The 22,560-nt window shown below is 31.6% G+C and overlaps 2 protein-coding genes across 2 annotated transcripts; one reads left to right on the forward strand and one right to left on the reverse strand.

Moving 5' to 3' along the window:
• Window positions 1-2,021: 2,021 nt before the first annotated feature.
• LOC145036477 (aquaporin TIP1-1-like) lies at window positions 2,022-3,149 on the forward strand. Its single transcript, XM_078984938.1, has 2 exons — window positions 2,022-2,481; window positions 2,607-3,149. The coding sequence occupies exons 1-2, from the start codon at window positions 2,089-2,091 to the stop codon at window positions 2,976-2,978; spliced, it is 765 nt and encodes a 254-aa protein (XP_078841064.1). The 5' UTR covers window positions 2,022-2,088; the 3' UTR covers window positions 2,979-3,149.
• Window positions 3,150-16,705: 13,556 nt separating this feature from the next.
• FRU (FER-like regulator of iron uptake) lies at window positions 16,706-18,287 on the reverse strand. The gene is made up of 4 exons (XM_078984949.1): window positions 17,736-18,287; window positions 17,353-17,535; window positions 17,096-17,269; window positions 16,706-17,005 (listed from the first exon to the last, which is right to left on the reverse strand). The coding sequence occupies exons 1-4, from the start codon at window positions 18,249-18,251 to the stop codon at window positions 16,901-16,903; spliced, it is 978 nt and encodes a 325-aa protein (XP_078841075.1). The 5' UTR covers window positions 18,252-18,287; the 3' UTR covers window positions 16,706-16,900.
• Window positions 18,288-22,560: the final 4,273 nt, after the last annotated feature.

A 22,560-nucleotide genomic window follows, 5' to 3' on the forward strand; every position in this document is an offset into this window, starting at 1 on the left:
AGTCGAAACTTAGAAAAATCATAACTTCCTCATACGAAGTCAGATTTGGACGTTCTTTTTATGCACGCTGACGGTTCAATGAACTCTACGAATTTCATTTAGATCGCTAAGGTTAAATATCACTCTAACGTAAATTCACTATTTACGCCGCGCTGTGTCGTGCTGGTTCTGTTGCAAAATTTCGACCAAGGGAATACATCAGGGTTATATACAATAAGGATCTAACAACCAATGGCATGTGTGTCATCCGCCTCATTCCCTGTTCCTTGTTTGGTTGTGGGCTTAGGGCATATACACACAATTGATTGCTTGTTTACTCTGAGTTTTATATAACTTACAACTTACTACATTTCCCAACAACATTTTACAACAAATTCTTATAACCTACTTAGATCACTAAAATCTTATGAACTCACCATCTTAATTCCTGATAAACTCTTTCAAATAACTTGTATTATCAGGAAACTAGTAGACATGTACTCGCGCTGGGAATTCAGAAGATGGAGCAGTATAGCTCTAAGTCTTGTTTTGTTATTTGCTTATGTACTCTATGTTTTGTGAACACACACATTGTAAACACTTTCGTTCTAATGAAATGGTGTTCATTACTTTGCTTAATATGATGCATGTCTTGTGATACTAAACATGACGTCCTCCACCCCTGAACGTTTCCGCTGTTCCGGTTTTGGGGTGTGACAACCTCGATGTTTACGATGATCCAGTCATCTAGCGGAGTATAGATGACGACCACATACTATTCTAGTAAGTTCAGTGGAACGCTAGCAGGATTGCAACCTGTAGGTGTTTGTGAACAATGTATTCACCGGTGTACGGATCCCCCTTATGGTTGCCTTACAGACATTTATTACTGAGGAACCCCCTAGTAGTAGTGTGCATCCCGATGATGATCCTTAAGTTAGGTCCCTTATGATAGGTATTTTAGGGACGTAAAGTGAGGATAATGAGAACGGGTAATTGGGTTGATTGATGTGATAAAACTAATAAACTATTTATTATGGGTTGAAAACCCTATGTGCTCACCAGGCTCCCAAACCTGACCAACTTAGTTTATTATATTACAGGTTGTGGTACAAGAGCATAGTTGAATGACTTGATGAATGATTATGGATTATAAGCCAGTAGATATAAATAAATGTTGTAAGGCTTATAATGTTCTGTTTATGCTTTTGATCTGTATCGAACATGACATCCTGATGTTTTAATATAATGGAATATATTTCTTCATAAATGCTTTGATAAATCTTTATCATATTTTTTTAGGAACAAATTCACAATACTTTTATTTAAAATGTTATTCTGATTTACAAACAAAACATAAACAAATCAGTATTTTTTGACCGTGAAAATGGAGATGTCACACCCATGACCTGCTGAACAGGTTAAAAAAAGATAAAATGAATAAATTAGCCGTTTTTTTGGGTTTTTCTATTAAAATTTCATAGAAGTAGATTTTTTGTTCAAAAAAAAAAATTAGGACTTCATTAAATTTTTTACCAAAATATTAAGATTTTTTTGAAAAATTTCCCTTGAAAGTTATTTCGAATCGTATACAGAAAAAAATTGAATTCAATTTTACCATCATACATAGTTTTATTAATCAAAATTCTTTATCTAAGCAAAGAACATATAGTATTTTATTTACATAACAAAAAATGAATATTAATTTACGTGATTATGTTTTATTAAATTAGTTGTATAAATTACAAGAAGTTCAAATATATCTATTTGACAAACAAAAAGGTTCAATCACGAATCATCCTATATTTTTACCCCCGAAATGAAATTTTTTGTAGAGTAAATTCAAAGAATCATGAATCATCCTATAATTTTTACCCCGAAATGATTTTTTTTTTGTAGAGTAAATTCAAAGGACTGAAATGCTACAAAACTAAAACTTTGAGGTCATTTAATCATAATGTCGACCATTTCCCAAATTACAACCGGCAACCGGCTATACCCGGTAACGCAAACGCCATCACTCCCCGATATAAACAACCAGTCACCCATGTCCTCATGTACACGCCGTGACTCGTTTTAACCCACTTTCTTGAATTTCCGACGAACCCAATGCCGACACTCGTTGACCGAATAGCCGTCGGCCGGTACCAAGATGAGGTACAACACCCCAGCGCCATCAAGGCGTTTGTGGCGGAGTTCATAAGCACCCTCATCTTCGTGTTCGCCGGACAAGGCTCTGGAATGGCCTTCACCAAGCTCACCGATGGTGCTGCAACCACTCCGGCTGGACTAGTTGCAGCGGCACTAGCCCATGCTTTTGGCTTGTTTGTGGCTGTCTCAGTCGGAGCTAATATCTCCGGTGGCCACGTCAACCCCGCAGTTACTTTCGGTGCTTTCGTTGGTGGTAACATCACTTTGCTCCGTGGAATCTTTTACATCATCGCACAGCTCCTCGGCTCCACCGTCGCTTGCTTGCTCCTCCTCTTCTCCACCGGCGGTTTGGTAAGTCACCGGATTTAAAACACACAAGAACGTACTATTATTACTATTATACTATACGAACGAAATTCATGCAAATTAACTATATATTTTATTGAAATCTAAATATATTTTTTATATAAATACAGACAACTGCTGGATTTGCATTGGGGGCTGAAGTATCAGTATGGAACGGATTCGTGTTCGAGATTGTGATGACTTTCGGGCTAGTTTACACGGTGTACGCCACCGCAGTGGACCCTAAGAAGGGAGACATCGGCACAGTAGCACCAATTGCTATCGGTTTCATTGTTGGGGCTAATATTCTTGCCGGTGGTGCGTTCACCGGAGCTTCCATGAACCCCGCCGTTGCATTTGGTCCGGCCGTCGTCAGCTGGGACTGGACCAACCACTGGGTTTACTGGGCAGGACCCATCATCGGCGGTGGTCTTGCTGGTCTTGTTTATGAGCTTCTGTTCATCGGCCGTTCTCACGAGCCAATTCCCGCTTCTGAGTATTAGTTCGAGTCATTGCTAGTGATGGGTCTTGAGTTTCTGTTTGGCAATTGGCATGTAATTTATTTGTTGTTTCTGTCTTTTTTTTTTTTTTTTTTTTTTTCTCTTTTTGAGGTTTGTGTTGTTGTACGCTTGATTTTGTATGAATCATCATAAAAAGATCAAGAGTTTTTCAAATATCGCCATCGTTATATTTGGTATGGTGCTCCAACAAATGATCATTTATCAACAATCATTGATAAGGTTAAGTTTATTTAATCCAAAAGAGAAAGAAACTTTGTGTTATCAATTGAGTTTTTAGGTAAATTTGGTGTCAAAAGTCGGTTTTAACTACCATTGATCATCATTTGCTTTTTTTTTTGGAGGGAAAGTTTTATTATAAATACTTGATTGTTGTTAGCATTTTTGACCTATAAGAACTAGGAACAAACTTATACATGATTTCTAGTGCTTTGCTTCAAAGTTTGTTCCTAAACTTGAAGTGTTATTCTTGGATTATCCCGATGTTAATTTCGTAATACCAAAAATTCATAGGATCCAAAATAACTTATGAAAACGTTAACAAGATCCAACAAGATATCAAAGCTATTGATTACCATATAATCCTAATTCCTAACCATCACAATCTATTGATATAGTCACCACTATAATGGTTGATATGTAACATTCAATATTGAAAGTCCATGGTTCAAACCGGGCCACTACGATTTACCACAACGAGATGGGGCCTTGGGATAGTGTTAGATATGTGTGGTTTACCATTTTTGTACTCAACACTACCCATAAAATACTTAAGTAAAATATGTACATTTAATCCTTGGTTTAAGATCAAACTGAAACTGAAACCTATATCGATCAATATCGTTTTAAATATTCAAAACAACCCTAAAATATATATCAAACAAACTCGTTCATTAAAATAGCCTTGTCAAAACATTGATGTATTCATATCTAGTCAAATATCGTATCATAACAAAATCAATAATTTTTGCGGCTGCAACGGCAGCTATGGTGTTGATATGATAGAGATTTTGTAGGCATTTGTAGAAATAAGAAGATGGTGAAGTGGTTCCAATTAATCAAGATACGACCCACACCGACCATATCCTCTAAGAAAGTGACCAAAGACTAAACCATGATGTGGGCCCCTTAGCCCGACCCATGCGCTACAAAGATGAAAGCGAAAGACATGTGCTCAATTTTTGTATTTCACATGCTTTTGTTTAATTTGGTTTTGGAATCATGTTGTTACAACCAATTTAATGATGGCTCGAGCATTTTTGTTAGGTCCTACAAAATAAACACCACCAAAATATATTTATTCCCTTTAGTCCATTGAATCATAATTATCTTAATAAAAGTATGCTATAAAGAGTCAAATAAGCGAATAAAGAATATAAACCTAACAAAACTATCTTAACCATGTATTTTAGGTTGTTCTCCTTATGGGCCATTTGACCCACGCTGACGTCAACATGGGCCTATTTATCATTGGGCTCATGGCTCATGTCTAAGTCTGTCTAACCAAAATCACAGTGGACGACAATCACGACATATGGGCTATTTTCGTTAACGTAATATTTGTCAAATGGATGGATATTAGTTGCCATAGTCCATATGATTTTTCATCATTCACTAACCAAGGATGCTAAAAGTATACAAGAGAATACGTGTAGAGTACAATTTTTTGTCTTAGCAAAATTAATAAGGTAGAAGTTTGTCATAATTTTAGAGTTACAAAAGTACACACTAAAAAACTATTTTCCCAGTGTATCCTAATTGTTTTCACTGTGGAGCCCATGAGCTTACACAAGGACAAATGGGAACTATCTTACCTGATTATGATATAAGCTATCACTTTTCTTGATTATACATACCTCAATAAAAATGATATCGCCCGCTTGTTATTATCTCATAGTCTCATACACATCTTCCTTATCAGTTTTGGTATGACATTTATGCTATGACATCCTTCTTAAGTAACCATTTGTCATTACAATCTTGATCATATATGGAAAACAATTTTATGTTGCACATGATTACTCTTTGTTGTGTACTTTTGGTTGTCTATGATGTACTTTTCTTGGTCATATTCCCCTTATATATATATAATATCTCCCAAATCCACCGTTTTTCCTTTTTCTTGGATATGCTTCCTACCATCTAGGGTATATATGTTTTGTTTCTCTAACGCGGAGGCTTATCTCTCTAGTCAAGTAGTCATTTTTTTTTTTTTTTTGTAATGAGAATCATTTTCCTAGTTTCATACCCTCTTCATCTCCACGTCATTTTATTATTCCTATTATTCCACTACTACTACTACTACTACCCAACATATCATCTAAACCTTCATCTTCTATGAGACCATCTCTCTCTCTCTCTCTCTCTCTCTCTCTCTCTCTCTCTCTCTCTCTCTCTCTCATGAGAACATACACCATGATGTGTGATTTTATATACTAAAACAAAAATTAATTTATAAAACGGTTTCAACCAAGGTTTTGAAAACCGGACCGGAGACTGAACCAATCGTCTTACTGGTTCGATGCTTCAACTGATCCAACCGGTCTCAAAAATCGGAAAAACCGGATGATATCATAATTATATTATTATTAACTATAAATATATAAAAAAAAATACCAAAAAAAATATTTTTAAAATTCTGGGTTTTATTGGTTCAACCGGACCGGTTTTTTTTCGGTTTTTACCAGTTCACATGAATACCAGTTTTTTTAGCATTTAAGAACCAGATCTGGGACCGGTTTTCGGTTGAACTAAACACCCGAAAACTAAAGTTGGATTAATGCAATATATCTACAAATTACTTCCAATGAGGTGTAAATACATTGCGTAGGATTTTGGGATGTGTTGCATTCTCTTTAGCATCCGCATTGTTATAGAAGTATTTAACTCCGATGTGTACTACTTTCTAGACGCGTTACATTTGTTGGTTTTAGGCTTTATATTTTTTTGGTCTTTATCAACTCTACTCATCTCCTTATTATTCTTAGTTATGAATTTATCTAAATTTAATCAATTCAAAACATATTAAGTAAATTCAAATCATAGTCAAGTTATAAATATATATATATATATATATATATATATATATATATATATATATATATATATATATATATATATATATATACTATCTTATAAAACAAATCCTACTATTTTTAAAAATAAATTAAATAAAATAATAATATTTTTTTAAGATGTCCAAATCATTAAGTTAATTGTACAACTAATCACTAATAAAATAATATTAAAATTTAAACAAACTCCTATAAATCTTCTCTTCCAAGGTTTTGACTAGATCTTTTTTCATCTAAATAAATACTGAACACCTTATAATTTGGTCATTTCATGAATTTTCTTTATTTTTAATATAACATGTTTCTTAAAACAAACTAATGATTGAATTGAAAATAATGATTCTCCATCGAAAAGAAATTAATTGTCGAAACAAACTATTTGTCGTCCGCCGCTTTGCGCGGGTAAACGGCTAATGTATATATATATATATATATATATATATATATATATATATATATATATATATATATATATATAGAGAGAGAGAGAGAGAGAGAGAGAGAGAGAGACAGAGAGAGAGCTAGGTTCAAATGTTCTAGCAACTATTGTGTGCATGAATGCACCAATAAGAATTTAAGAAAAAATAAATCATTAAGCAAACCATTTAAATGTATTATAGTAATCTTTGCATAATTAACAATTCCTGATATCACGCAAGAAGCAAAAATAAATTTAGAACATTAACCTTACATCGAATATATATATATATATATATATATATATATATATATATATATATATATATATATATATATATATATATATATATATATATATATATGTTAAAGCAATCATTACATGATTTGTAACGCAATAGTTGTTTTTCAACGTTATGAGTTAATGTTCTACATTATTATTAGAGTAATATTATATAAATCCTTATCATTGCTACTTAATAGTTGACATTACTCCATGGTGGTATGAACTATGCATGTAGTTTAGACATGTAATTCTTAAACTATTTGTAATATCTATTAAATAATATAGCCTTTTTCTTATAATAAGTTATCTAAATAAATACTATATGATAATGAGTTTAATAGAGATCTGTCAACTTGTCTCATTATACAATGGGCTAAATTCGTACTTAGAGCTTCAAGATTGGTATTTCAAGACCATTTCAACTGGTCATAGTAAGATTCCTTGAAGTATTTTACATGTGTGGGTCCAACTTCTAAATACTCTCCTTTTTATATGTATATATAAAGATTTATATATTTTTATCCGTTTCCTAATACTACAAATAAAATAACATTGTGATAAAAAAAAGACACTACTAAAAACCAAAAAAGAAAATCAATAAAGGTTTCTTAGATAACTAGTGGCAGGATTTATTAAGGTAATTAACTTTTTGATGTGTTCATATTTGGGTAATATTTTTTTACACATCTAGATAACAAACTTGTTGGAAGTGTTCACATATGATAATTATAATTTGTTATAGCAGGTTAAATCCTAGATGTTAATGCTTTCAACAATTTCGTCACCTAGACATGTAAAAAAAAATAGAACAAAAGTAAAAGTAAAAGTAAATTACACGAATGATCCCTATGCTTTGGGGGAATTTGTGTTTTTGGTCTCTAACTTATTTTTTTAACTTGGATGGTCTCTACTGTTTATTTTTGTTGAGCGTTTGGTATATGTCTTACCTAAAAAGACTATTGTGTCATTATTAATTTATTTTTCAATTAATTTTCTAATTTATGTATTTATGTTTTTTACATATTAAAAAATATTAATAGACCCCACATATTTGTATCTCCTCGGATGATCCATACTGTTTTTTTGATTATCTTTTTAACTCGGATGATCCCTACAGTTTAATTTTGTTACGAGCTTGGTCTTTGTCTTATCTAAGAAATCTATTATGCCTTTATTAATTATTTTTTTAATTAATTTTTTATTTATGTATTTATTCTTTATATATTTAAGAAAAATTAGTAGACCCCACATATTTGTATCTCCTCACCATCTCATCTCTCATCCTCCTCAACTTCTATTTATTTTCCATCTTTAGTGATATCGACCTCTTCATCATCCCTTTTTTTTCGGTCATTCAACTCCGCCAAATCAACACCGCAACCCATTAAAGAAGAAGAGACAGTAGGTTGTGGTGTTGGTTTATTAGAGTTGAAGTACCAAAAAAGTAGGATGGTGAAGACGTCGATGTTACTAAAAATGTAAAAGAAATAGAAGTTTGGGAGGATGAGATATGGGATGGTGATCGGTAAGACCCAAATTAAAATTTTCAAATGTGGTTTCAGGTTTACAGTGAAGAGATACAGATATGTGGAGTCAATCAAAATTTTAAATATATAAAAAATAAATACATAAATAAGAAAATTAATTAAAAAATAAATTAATAAGAGCACAATAGTCTTTTTAGGTAATACAGATACCAAATGCGCAACAAAAGTAAATAGTAGGGATCATCCGAATTAAATTTCTAAAATGTGTTTTGACGTTTATGGTGAGTAGATACATAAATGTGGGGTCTATTAATTTTTTTAAATATATAAAAAGTAAATATATAAATAAGAAAATTAATTTAAAAAAATTAATAAGGGCACAATAGTCTTTTTAGGTAAGACAGAGACCAAACGCTTAACAAAAATAAACATTAAGACCATCCGTGTTAAAAAAACAAGTTAGATGCCAAAAACACAAATTCTCCCAAACCATAAGGAGCATTTGTGTAATTTATTTTTACTTTTCGTTTTGTTTATATTTGGGTAATTACTTTTTTGTACACATTTAGGTAACAAACTGGTTGAAAATGTTCACATTTAGGATTTAACTTGTTATAGCAAGTTATAATGGTTATATGTAAACACTTCCAACAAGTTTGTTACCTAGATATGTACAAAAAAAAATAAAAAATAGTTACCTAGATATAAATACACCGAAAAACTAATTACATCAATAAATCATTTTTCCCTAAATAAAATGTACCTTAGAATGCTCTCAAAAACTCATTAGTAACATTTTTTGTTATTTCCGATTCAGCCTTTTAGGGTTCAGCTATTTGGATTTTTTTTTTATGTTTTTAAAAGACCCCTTAATAATTACTTTAACTTTTTTCATAAAATAAGCTAATCATTACCAAATAATTATCTTTTTAATAATTATCATTACATAATATTAGACCCTCATGATTATTTTATATTTTACTTTAAATAAAACTAATCATTACATAATAAAATGGTTCAATATAAAGATTTGTTTATAGAAAAAAAATATTATTTTTATAAAAAAGTATTAAAATAAAAAAATATTTTTTTTCAAATATATAAAATAAAATATTTTAAACAAAAAAATTTAATTTATTTTCGGTTTTTAGTATAATTTATTAAAATCATTTTTATATGAAAGCATAATAATAAGTGACTTCAAATACGATATAATAATAATACTTAGTTTTCATTTAAATATTTCATATCATTTTATTTTTATTTTTTGGTTTATATAAATATTAAAATATAGAAAATATTAAAATATATAGAAAACTTGACATGTTTGTATTATTATTTGATTATAAAAAATAAAATATATAATAAATAAAAAGTTTATACGAATTAAATGATAAGTAAGAGTTTAAAAAAAAATTAACTTTTAGTAATCATAAAAGCTATTGATATTATAAATGCACCGAAAGTTATGTTTAAAAAATCATTAATGAGGGGTCCTCTAAGAAAATCTGGGATCCAATTAGTAGGACCATAACAACTATTTTGTAGTACATATTTCTTGTTTGTAAGAATTAATGCGATTCTAAAATTAATGCTATTTTCAACGACACTATTTAGATATGTTAAAATGTTACATTAGATTTGAAATAAATCAATGAAAACGTAGTTGTGTTGTGATAAAATTATTATTTGCTTGACGTTATCAGTCAGCATCGCTTTAACAAAGGACCAATAAAAGAATGTTCCTAAAAGATGAGTTGATTTTAATTACAGTTACATACTTATATATATATATATATATATATATATATATATATATATATATATATATATATATATATATATATATATATATATATATATATATATATATATATATATATATATATATATATATATATATATGTTCAGGTTCATTTGAGACCATTCTAATTTTGTGAGACCGTGAGACCAAATCTAAAAATAATTTTAAAGTGCAAAATAAAGGGAAAAATCCAAAAATTCTTTTTTTAAATATTATTTTCGGAACTTGAATTAACTAAAAAAAATAAAATAAAATAAAATAAAAAATAAAAAAAATAAAAAAAATTCCTTTTTTTTTTTTTGAAAAATACGTGAAATATTCTAAATAGAATATTACACTGATATATTCTAAAAAATAATTTTAAAATGCAAAATAAATGGAAAAATCTAAAAATTCTTTTTTTAAATATTATTTTCGGAACTTGAATTAACTAAAAAAAATAAAAAAAATTCTATTTTTTTTTAAAATACGTGAAATATTCTAAATAGAATATTACACTGTACATATTCTAAAAATAATTTTAAAATGCAAAATAAATAGAAAAATCAAAAATTTCTTTTTTTAAATATTATTTTCGGAATATGAATTAACTAAAAAAAATAAAAAAATGCGTCTCACGGTCTCACAAAATATAGGTGGTCTCAAATGAACCTAACCCTATATATATATATATATATATATATATATATATATATATATATATATATATATATATATATATATATATATATATATATATATATATATATATATATATATATATATATATATATATATATATATATATATATATATATATATATATATATATATATATATATATATATATACACACACGTGATAAAGAGAACATTATTTTGTGGTTATACCAACAGGAAAATAGTTTTTCGTCGCCTGTAGCCTCAAGAAAAATAAACGATTCTTGTAACGAACTAAAAGAAGTTTATGACCATATAACATATTGTAAGGTTTTAGAAGATAGAACGATATTTAATTCCGTTGCTATACATGGAAAGAGTGACCAAATAAAATTTATACATGAAAGAGATAAAATATTAGAGGGCATAACATCGAAAGAGTGACAACATAAAAACTATAAACAATTTAGATGAGTTTAATAGGTCCTGTTTTTTTCTAGTGGAGGTGATTTCTAGGAGCCTACATGGCATGTGAGACAAAATGACTAATGTCCATTTAAAAGCTTAATATACATTTAAAAAATAATTTTATTCATCTTTGCTATTTTATATTCGTTAATATACTCAACACACATAAATATATACATATAGACATAAATATCAAATAAAGGATCGAATATTGTTAAATATAAGTGAACTATATTTCTAAAACCTTACCGAATACCAACTTATATTATATAATCATCTTTCGACAACAAACAAAAAATAATTATTGTAGAGAACAAGTATTAGAGTTTAAAAAAATTACTTTCTTTTTCTTGTTTAAATTAATATAAATGAATATAAATAAATGAACATAAATAAATCTAAATGAATAAGCAACCATTAAAATTTTTACAACCATAAATTAACGTAAACAAATCAAGATAAACAAATGAATATAACTGAACATAATTAAATTAACAAGACCATTAATTTTGTTTTTTCGTTCAAGCAAACCCACAAAAAAATCAAGTTAATGTTTGGGAAACTTCCATCCAAACAATTTGATGTTCGATACTTCGATTCATTTAAATATCTATCTAGAGCTATATGGTACATAGTACCTACCCAAGATCTAAAATGCATTGGTAGATATACTTATGTTGTAGTGTGATACCTTTTTCCTAGTGGACAAATTCTAGATAACACACTTGTATCGGTCAATAGGAAGAACAATTGATATAAATTGTTCTCAATTCTCAATATGATGCATGCTTTTTTCCTCTAGTGTTTGATCTCCGGTGATATAAATTGTTCTCAGTTCTCAATATGATGCATGCTTTTTTCCTCTAGTGTTTGATCTCCGGTGTTTGATGAGAGTTCACCAATGATAAAAGGATAATATACAAATGGGTGAAGAAACATAGAGCTCGGAAATCCATTCCTAGTTTGTGTTGTATATAGCATGCAAGAAACCGTATACATATAAAAGTTTGCTAACCATTTTGGAATACCATATAAGCATTTAAACGGCTTAAGCACATAATGACAAAAACCATAGGTTTCAATGATACAAGAAACACAACAAAAATTGTTGGAAGACCCTAGATTTAAAAACACTTCCTCAATTTTTGTGGATAAATAGGAAATTTTGATGAGGTAAATTCAACGTTGGCTAAATAAACATTCCATTTTTTCATATAGACATTTTATATGATTTTTAAGATATTTTTGTTGGTTGAATTTGAATTGTTTTTCGAAAAAATAAGTTATAAATAGTTTATTATAGGTTGACTTTTAATAAAAGTGTTCTATTTAGATTAATTTTAAAATGGGATAATGACTTGAAAGGGTAACGAACTTTCGACTTTTTTCACATTTAGTCACTAAACTTTTTTTCGTTATCTATTTGCCATTAAACTATTGAAATTGTTCACATTTTACCCTTATGACCGGCTGTTACCGGTCATAAGGGTAAAATGTGAACAATTTCAATAGTTTAGTGGCAAATAGATAACGAAATAAAGTTTAGTGACTCAATATGAACAAAATCGAAAGTTCGTTTCCCTTTAAAAGTTCAATGACTAAATGTGAACAAACTTTCTCTTGTATTATGGTTTAACAAATTATTTATTTTTGTTAAATTCTAGCAACATTTGTTGATGAAGAAATCTATGAAAAAACAAAACAAAACAAAACCTTGAAAATAAATTTAAAAAAGAAAACAAAAAACCGAAACCGAAATAAAAAACCAATGGTTTGACATTTTCTAAAATAAAAAATCAAAATTCCCAATCTGATTTTGGTTTTACAAAAAAATGAACAATTCTCGCTGATGTGAATTATGACAATTGGTTTAGCATGCGGAATTTGTGACATCCCATGAATACGTAGTTACAATATCATCTGAACTTGTAATTCATAGTAAGGGGTTAGAGTATCATCGCATGAATACGTAGTTATAACATCGCTTGAACTCGTAATTCATCACCTACAGGTTATGGGCCTGCTGGAGTTTCCACTGGATTGTCTAGAATAGTTCGTGGTCGCCATCTATACTCTGGTAGATGACTACATCGCCACATTGCCGGTTAAGGTTATGGTATCTCCTTTCATCCTACATCACATATTCATCATCATCTATTTACCTAATTATCATCACCTTTCTATCATTACCTATCTCTCATCATTTTATTTCATCACACACCAACTATTTCATCTACCCATGTTTCATCCGCAACATATTTGTAGATATAAAATAAATATACCGTTTAAATCTTTTAAAACATGTATAAAATCGTTCATCCAACATAGACAACAAGTATTCAAATAATATGCACACATAACATGTAATTTATATAAAATACTTCATATCTATGTGTAAGATGAAAGTAACTATATATACCATAAAAATCCCATAAATGATTCCTAACTTCAAACCCCAATGTTTACTCTACTAAGGCTTCATATTCTCGGCTCTCTGGACCTAGAAGGGTCCAGATTTCTAACTTCAAACCCCAAGGTTTACTCTACTAAAGCTTCATATTCTCGGCTCTCTGGACCTAGAAGGATCCAGATCTATAACACAAACTTGCAAGAGGGGTTTGAGGCATTCAAAACCCCAAAGATAAAGTGATTCAAACCCTAACCCCAAAATGGAATCTACACAATAGGGAAGGAAATGGGTTCATTTTTGTACCTCATAATGAAGCTCCTTGCTTGAATAACTCAGAACAATAACCTTCCTTGGTCCCTCTTGCTGGAACTCTTCTCCTTTCTTGCAAAATCACACCAAAAAGCTCAAGATAACTCTTCATCTCACTCTACACACTCAAGCCCGCTAGGGTTCTCACTTGTAGGAAAGGTAGTCGCAATTGAAGGCCATAAGTGCCTTTAAATATGGCTTGGGCCCAAAGATTTAAGGTTTCTGCCAACAGCGCGGACTCGTCGAGTCGCCTCACCGACTCGTCGAGTCCATTCATTAATCTGAGTCATTAGTCGCGACCTTACTCGACTCAACTCGTCGAGTCTCTCTTCTTAACTCAAAAGAAAAATACTTAAATTATGATACCTGGAAATCCGGATGTTACATTTTGTTTTTGTTTTTTTTTGTTTTTTTTTTTGTTTTTTTTTTTTTTTTTTTAATTTCATAGATTTCTTCATCAACAAATGTTGCTACAATTAAACAAAAATAAATAATTTGCTAAAACATAATACAATAGAAAGTTTGTTCACATTTAGCCATTGAATTTTTTAGAGGGAAACGAACTTTCGATTTTTTTCACATTTAGTCACTAAACTTTTTTACGTTATCTATTTGCCACTAAACTATTGAAATTGTTCACATTTTACCCTTATGACCGGTAATAGCCGGTCATAAGGGTAAAATGTGAACAATTTCAATAGTTTAATGACAAATAGATAACGAAAAAAAGTTTAGTGACTAAATGTGAACAAAGTTGAAAGTTCGTTACCCTCTCAAGTCATTATCCCTTTTAAAATCCAAAGAGGCTAAATGCCCAATTACGTCCATCAAATGTCTATGAAATATGTAGGTCCAATCAAATGCAATGGTTTGAGTAAGCATATGCCTATTTGGTATAAGTTGCAAACCCTTATTTATTAGAACTATAAGAAATATAAATACATGTTAATCGAAGTTATTTTTGTGTTTGGCATTGGAATTATACAGAAATCCGAAGAAGTGTAATGGTTTGTGTCAAGTGAAATAAATAATTTTACTTTAATTTATATATTTTATGGGCAATATTTAATTGAGTATACATCGTGTATAAGTCATTATATGTCGTGTTTATTAAGTTTTATTTCCATGTCGTATCGTATAGTGACGAAATTTGAACACAAATACAACACAGTACGATATTGATTTTTTTATACATGAAGACACAAACATGAATTCAAATTTCCATTTCGTTTCAATGATTTTTTGTTTATTGTATTTTCATGATGTTGTGTCAATTTTAGCTACACATACAATCATATCTAATGATTGTGTCAATTTTAGCTACACCTAGAATCATATCTAATGACATCGTAATATTTAATTCTATTTTTCTTACTATAAATTATTGTAAAAAATGTGTGCTTCCCTTGTTTAAAATTTCTTGTTCGGCCCTTTGGTATAACGAAACTAATCATTAGGAACAATGTTGTTAGCAAAAATAAAAAAGTTTTTTATGTTTTGGGAAATTACCATTTTGTCTGGAAAGGGAAATTTAGGATTAACTTTATGCCACATTCTAGTAGATTTTATGACGGAAAAGTACATTCTGGAGAGGAAAAAAATTATTTCAGAAAAATCCAAAATCTCATTAAAATTCCATAATTTTAAGAAAATACTTAATTTTTAATCAAATAGAGCAAATTAAAAAAAACATGGTTAATGATAAGTAGATATTATAAAATGATTTAAAATGTATCATTTGATTGAAAACTTATGATATTAAACATTTCAAAATTATCATTTTGGACATGAATAAAGAAAATATATAGATTTTTTTTTGTTTAAATGAGAAAAAATGACGTTAGTCCGGAATGACCCACTCCGAACAAAGTGGTCAATTTCATAAAACATAAAAACTTGGTATTTTTTAAAAACCTCATTTTGAATGGTTAGTTTAATTAATATTCAAAACTATTAATAGTTAATTAATCCATTTTTTTATTTAAAAATTTACACATGTCTAATCAAATATTCATTTTGACATTTTACCTCGAGCCGTAAACAGCTACTCATGATTACGGAAACCATTCACAATGCAACCTTCAATAGAATTGTTGAATGAGAATAAATGTCTTATTTGGCATCCACTTGATTAAACTAAACTAGAGAGATGTCACAATATAATGAATATAGAATTCAATGCCCTTCAATTGTATAAAGAAACTTCTTTAATTTTGAAAATATGTTTATTGAATTTTTGTAGAGTTTAATTTATTATTAAAAAGAATAATAAATTGTCTAAAGAGTGAAATATGTAGGAGGATATTAGACATTTATCATCATCTAAAATAGATAGGAGGATATTAAACATAAAAAGTAGAGGATAATTAATTTCTCTTTTGAATGTATTGTGGGTTATGTTGATCTCTAAACAATATCAATATAGTTTAATAAGAGAGTTAAATGACATGTTTAATTGGCATTCAACAGATTAAATTTTATCATTATATATATCATTGGTATTTAATTAATATGAAGTTTAATAGTCATTAAATTTTTCAATAAAAAAAATCTTTTAAATATTAAATATGCCATAAATTAGATTTTATAAATATTTTTATTAGATTTCGTAAAATTAATGCATTGTATGTATTTTTTTATATAGTTTCATAATTATCATGTGACAACCGTTAAAATTATTTCAATATATTTTGTATGCACTTACCCCAAAGACAAGTCACATATTATTATTCATCTTACAGAATATTCATTTTCTTTCGTCCAACGTGTTATTAATCAATTAAAATACTCAACTTAATCTTTAAAGATGGTAAGAACTGTTTATGCAAACACTACAATTATATATTAAGAGACATCAAAAGTTTTATATGGAAGGACCCTTACAACATCCATTAAACCATCACTTGTCAACAAAACATTACTTCTCTTTATCAAGAAAACACAATACATTTTTATTCCAATCGTGCTATTTGTGCCAGTGTTAAAAAATACTCGCACATAAAAACACCTCAACATTAGGTCGATGGAAATGAGATGAATTCGAACCCTTGGTTAAGAAAAGCCCCGGCAAGCCATAGCTTCAAATTTGGCAAGTTGATATCAAACTCACACACTGCAACCTATAGATTTAAACATATAAACACTTATTATTATACATATTTAAGTCGATAATATTTATATTCTACAACAAAATACAAAGCTAAACTTACGTTTAAGTTAAATGTCAACACAAAAGTGTCACCATCTGTTGCCAAATTAGAGTTTTGGACATGAAAGCTCGTAATTGACTCGAGTGCTTTATGGAGCGAGACTCCAACACCTCGTCCTTTATTGCAAACCAGTCTCACGTAGTATCCTTTTTCCTCTACTTGAAACACGTCCATCTTAAAAAAAGAAAAGTAAAATTAGTGAATAATATATATAGATTGAAGATGTTTTTATACAATAACATTCTTTTTCACAAAACCTTGGATATCTTTTTCAGTATTGGAAACGTGTTTGTAGCATGAATCTTCTTCGAATTTTGAAGTGGCGTTCTTTGGTTTTCAAGTGCTTCGATTGTTTCGATCTCCGCCTTTAAATTCCTAGCTTGTGTTTGAAGTTCTTGAATGTATCTTGCAGCATCTCCAACTATCGAAGCTTTATCCATCTGCATAATAATACATGTTCTTCTAAGAAAAGATTACAACTATTATATAAACTTCGATTATTGTAGTTTATAATTATACCAATAACAACCATTATTGGTAGCTGAAATTACTTATATTAGACGTCAACAGGAGGACTTTACAACGCGCCACGTGTGCATATTATGTTGTTTTTACCGACGATTATAGACAAAGAGCGAACCTTAGTGATATTGGGTACCAACGAACGCAAGGCGTAGAGCTTCTCCTTCATCCCGCTTCTCCTCTTCCGCTCTGAAATCAAAGTCCTTGACCGATCTCCTTTTGCGCCACCGCTACTCCTCCTTGTCGGTGTATCAGGATTACCGGTTGTTGCAGTTTCAGACGAATTATCATCTCCAAAAACCACAGAATCCTTCAAGTCTTGTCCTTCCTGATTCCAAATCAGGTTTGAATGCAGACCCATCGCATCATAACCACCAATGCCACTACCAACACCACCAGTAACGACGGCTTCATACGGCAGCGGCAGCAGCTGAAGATCCGTGCAGGACTCGGTAAGGTGATTACATTCGTAGTCTAAACAGAATTTCTCGATGGGATCAGCAATCTCCCCTCGAAATCCAGATATGAACTTTTCGAATTCTGTTTCTTGCGTGAAATCCACTGGGAACATGTTGAAGCTGCCGCCATTGAAATTACTCATTGGGTTCTCCGACGAGTCTGCTCTCTCGTCCATTTTTGTCTGCCTGATATGATGAAGATGAATCTACAGTCCCATACTGCTATATATATATATATATATATATATATATATATATATATATATATATATATATATATATATATATATATATATATATATATATATATATATATATATATATATATAAAATGTAGTTTGGTTGTCTGAAGTCTGAACGGAATCATCGAGAAAGCATCCGAAATTAGGTTGTTATTAAGAAATTAAGAGGTATTGCGTTGAAATGGACGTCTCATTAGATGAAGATAATAGGGAATATAGGACGCTAGCTTCATGTGCACCAGTTCTGTATGTACATAAATTATTAACAAATACATTGTCACTTATTAGAGTAGCATATTGAATATTTAGCACATGTATTAGATGAAAGGATAAGGAGCATTTAATCCATAGTTTGGATGTTCATTTTATATCGTTAGAAAATTCTCAATGGGCCGAAGCTCCTGACAAATGACTAAAGAGAGTTCGCCAACATGTTTCCAAAATCCTTCATTTAGACCTTCAATTTTAAGTTTCCTTTACATTTGGCTTATTTCCATTTGTATTTTAATATGTTCTAATAATAGAATATTTGATTGTCATGATTTAGGTTTTTCTTTTCAAGTTCATTTACGAGCTTAATCAAAAGAACTTAATGTAGGTTTTAATTTTCAGGAATTTTGCGAAATCTGTCGTATTTAGCTCTCTCTATAAAAAGCATTTGCTAGGCTTTTTGAAATTACTCTAAGAATGGCAATAGGACGAGTATAGGTGATCTCATTGTAATATTTAATTATAAAATCATATCTCAAACTCACTACCTTCTCGTCGGGAACCCTCTTATTAAATACTCATCGGGTTCGTGAGTATGCCCATGAGTAAGTGCTTAAAGTTTTATTTACCTAAAACTCACTCACAGCCTCATCGGAAAATGAGTTTATGCTATTAATAATTCCAATTTCACAACATCAACAATTTTTCATACCTGCGAAATGTTACGGAAAAGATGAGTCGAGTCTCATATGCTTCGACTATAAGATCGATAATGTACACTATGACATGTACTCGTCTTGATGTGACATATGCTTTGAACATGGTGAGTCAATATCAAGGAAATCTGGGAGTGAATCATTGGACCGTTGTTAACAACTGTAACATCCCAAAAATTCATAAGTAAAAATTTTGTTTTAATTCAACCAAAACCATAAATATTCATGTTAAAACATCTTAAGTATGCAATATGGAAACATTTATCAGAGTACAATCCTAAAATCATAAAATATTGGATATGCATGGATGCGCTATGACCAGGCCGGACTATTTCCCTTCGAACCGTAGGTACCTGAAATATAAACTTAAACCATATGCACAAAGCTTAGTGAGTTCCTCAAAATACAACATACACTACATACAATAGGTCCCGCCCGACATCCATTGGGCCCCGCCCGATATAGATGTCTCAATAACATGCGATGGGCCCCACCCAACACATTCATCAGACCCCTCCTGGCATCAGGCCGCACCCATTATACATAAAAACACATACAATATATGCAAGAGTCATAAAGACAACTAGCATCCTATAAACATAAATTAATGAGCCGATATTGGTGCATTCGACCCACCAAACACTACTAGAAAACTCACCTCAGTCCGATGATATGCAATCACACACAAGTTGCAGCTACAATGGCTCTCACACTGAACACATTCAAACCAACCCTAATCACTATTTAGGGTAATAACCTACAAAGAAAAGCCCAAATCATAAACCCTCCTACAAAGGGTGAAATACCCTTTTACCCTTCCTACTATGGGTTCAACTAACCCTGGCCTAAGGCCCAAAATGGCCCAAAATCGTTTTAGGTGAGTACGTCGTGTGTACACCCTACGTATGCCCAACGTATTGGACCTTCACCGAATGGGGACATGGCCTCAGCCCATTACGCCGTATGTACTACGTGGGTATGCCTAACATACTCATCAGAAGTCCATTTCATGCCATTAAGCTATTAATGATTAAATAATTTTTGTCCAACTCAGAGATCTTAACCTAAGGAACATCTTAACTGATAAAGTCGACACGTTGATGCCTTTTCATGGCTCAGTAAGGTACAAATCCAAACCCTAAGTCCAAAGTACACTCTAATGTCCAAAATATCATGCATTGATGGATGGGAGTGTCCAAGCTCCCATTTTTATGACTTTATCAACTAAAAAATGACCAGAAATGACACTCATGACATGTAGAGTAACCCATTCCTCAAAAATCCTGGGACCAAAAGCATAACATAACATGGACCTATTTTATATCAAAAAAAAAACATAAAGGTATAAGCTTTATACCTTCAGAAGCTTAAAACTATGATGAAAGTTTTGGATTTAGGGGCTTTAGCTTCTCCAAGCTTCAACGGTAGATTTCTTCTTCTTTTAAGAGTACCAAAAACCCACAAAAACACTTAATGGTCACAAACTTTCACTAATAGGGACTAGGGTTTCGAATAACAGCTTTGGGGTGAAGGGAACATGAGGAAACCTACAATCCTTTTTTGCACATTATGGTTTTGAAATCTGCATGAGTACGCCCATCGTACATTAGGGTTTTGCACAATAGGGACTAGGGTTTTGAATAACAACTTTGGGGTGAAGGGAACATTAGGGTTTTGCACTCTGCATGAGTATACCCAGCGTACATGAGGAAACCCACGATCCTTTTTTAATTACCTACGCCCAACTTACCTATCATGTACACCCATCATAGGGAACGACTTTGCAAACTTTTTAATGAATCATGCTAAATTTGAAAATACTTGGAACATTGGTGTTACAATTCTCCCCCACTTGAATCAGACTTGATCTCCTTGGGCTCCCATGTCCACTCAGAACCTTTACGGTGCAAACACTTCACCTTCACTACACCTATAACCTTGTTCTGCAAGGTTTTCATCTTCTTGTCTAGAATCGCAATCAGTCTCTCTACGTAGTTTAGTTGCTCGTCCACTTGAATGTCCTCCAATAACACCACTACGGAATCATTGACCGATCACTTCCTCAACTGAGAGATATGAAAAGTGTTGTGGATCTGACTGAGCTCCTCGGTTAGCTCCAAATGATACAAAACCCTTCCCACATGGTATATATCTTGGCCCAACTTGCCCTGCTTTCTGAACCGGATGACACCTTTACAAGGTGACACCTTCAGGAGTACCATATCCCCAACCACAAACTCCAAGTTTGAATGGCGTCTATCAATATAACTCTTCTACCGGCTCTGCGCGGTCTGCAATCTCCCGTGCACATACTAGATCAACTCGGTAGTCCGGAGCACCACCTCCGTGCTACCCATAACTCACCGACGAATCCTACCCCAACAAATCGGGGTCTGAAACTTTCTCATGTAAGGCATCTTAAAAGGAGGTCAATCAATACTGGTGTGGTATGTATTGTTGTAAGAAAACTAAGCCAATGGGAGATATGTTTTCCAGCTACCACCAAAATCTAGCACACATGACTTAAGCATATCCTCCAAGGTCCGGATAGTCTATTCACTCTGACCATCACTTTATGGATGAAAAGTCGTGTTAAAGTGCAGTCACGTACCCAAATTCTCATGAAATCTCTTCCAGAATCTGGAAGTGAAATGAACATCCTGATCAGAAACTACTGAGACTGGGGCCCCATATCGTGCCTCAACCTCCCGGATGTAGACACCCGCCAACTACTCCACAGAGATACTCTCCTGAATGGGGAAGAAATGTGCAATCTTGGCCTATGATCTATTATGACCCAGATAGAAACTACCCCTCGCGTAGTCCATGATAGCTTCATGATGAAATCCATCGTAGTTTCTTCCTATTTCCAAACGATAACACCTAACGATGCCATCTTGCTGTGAGGTCACTGATGCTCGACCTTGACTTTACTGCATGTCAAGCACTTCTCCACATATCAGGCCATATCCCGATTCATGCAGAGCCACCAATAATCAATTCGGAAGTCTCTATCCATCTTCGTCACTCCCGGATAAATAGAAAAGTTCGAATTATATGCCTCCCCCATCAAGATATATCGCGTACCCCCGGAATACTGAACCCAAAATTGTAGCACCTGGTTCCCAGTACGTACTCCTTGCTATTTACTTTCTTAAAATATTGTATTTTTCCTTGGACTCGGCGAGTTGATGCGCCAACTCGTCGAGTAGGAGTGGGACAAGGTACAGGAGTTGGACTTTGGACTCGGCGAGTCGGTCCCCGTACTCGGCGAGTAGGCCCTGGTTGGGCAAAAACCCTAATCTGGGTGTTTGCAC

This window comes from Lactuca saligna, chromosome 1, assembly GCF_052625555.1.
Source record: "Lactuca saligna cultivar CGN05327 chromosome 1, ASM5262555v1, whole genome shotgun sequence".
Taxonomy (NCBI): Eukaryota; Viridiplantae; Streptophyta; class Magnoliopsida; order Asterales; family Asteraceae; genus Lactuca; species Lactuca saligna.

Coding starts and splice junctions, on each gene's coding strand:
- LOC145036477 (XM_078984938.1), top strand. CDS start 2,089: ATGCCGACACTCGTTGACCGAATAGCCGTCGGCCGGTACCAAGATGAG. Junction 2,482..2,606: donor TCTTCTCCACCGGCGGTTTG/GTAAGTCACCGG, acceptor ATATAAATACAG/ACAACTGCTGGATTTGCATT.
- FRU (XM_078984949.1), bottom strand. CDS start 18,251: ATGGACGAGAGAGCAGACTCGTCGGAGAACCCAATGAGTAATTTCAAT. Junction 17,270..17,352: donor TACTGAAAAAGATATCCAAG/GTTTTGTGAAAA, acceptor TCTTTTTTTAAG/ATGGACGTGTTTCAAGTAGA. Junction 17,006..17,095: donor TGTTGACATTTAACTTAAAC/GTAAGTTTAGCT, acceptor TTAAATCTATAG/GTTGCAGTGTGTGAGTTTGA.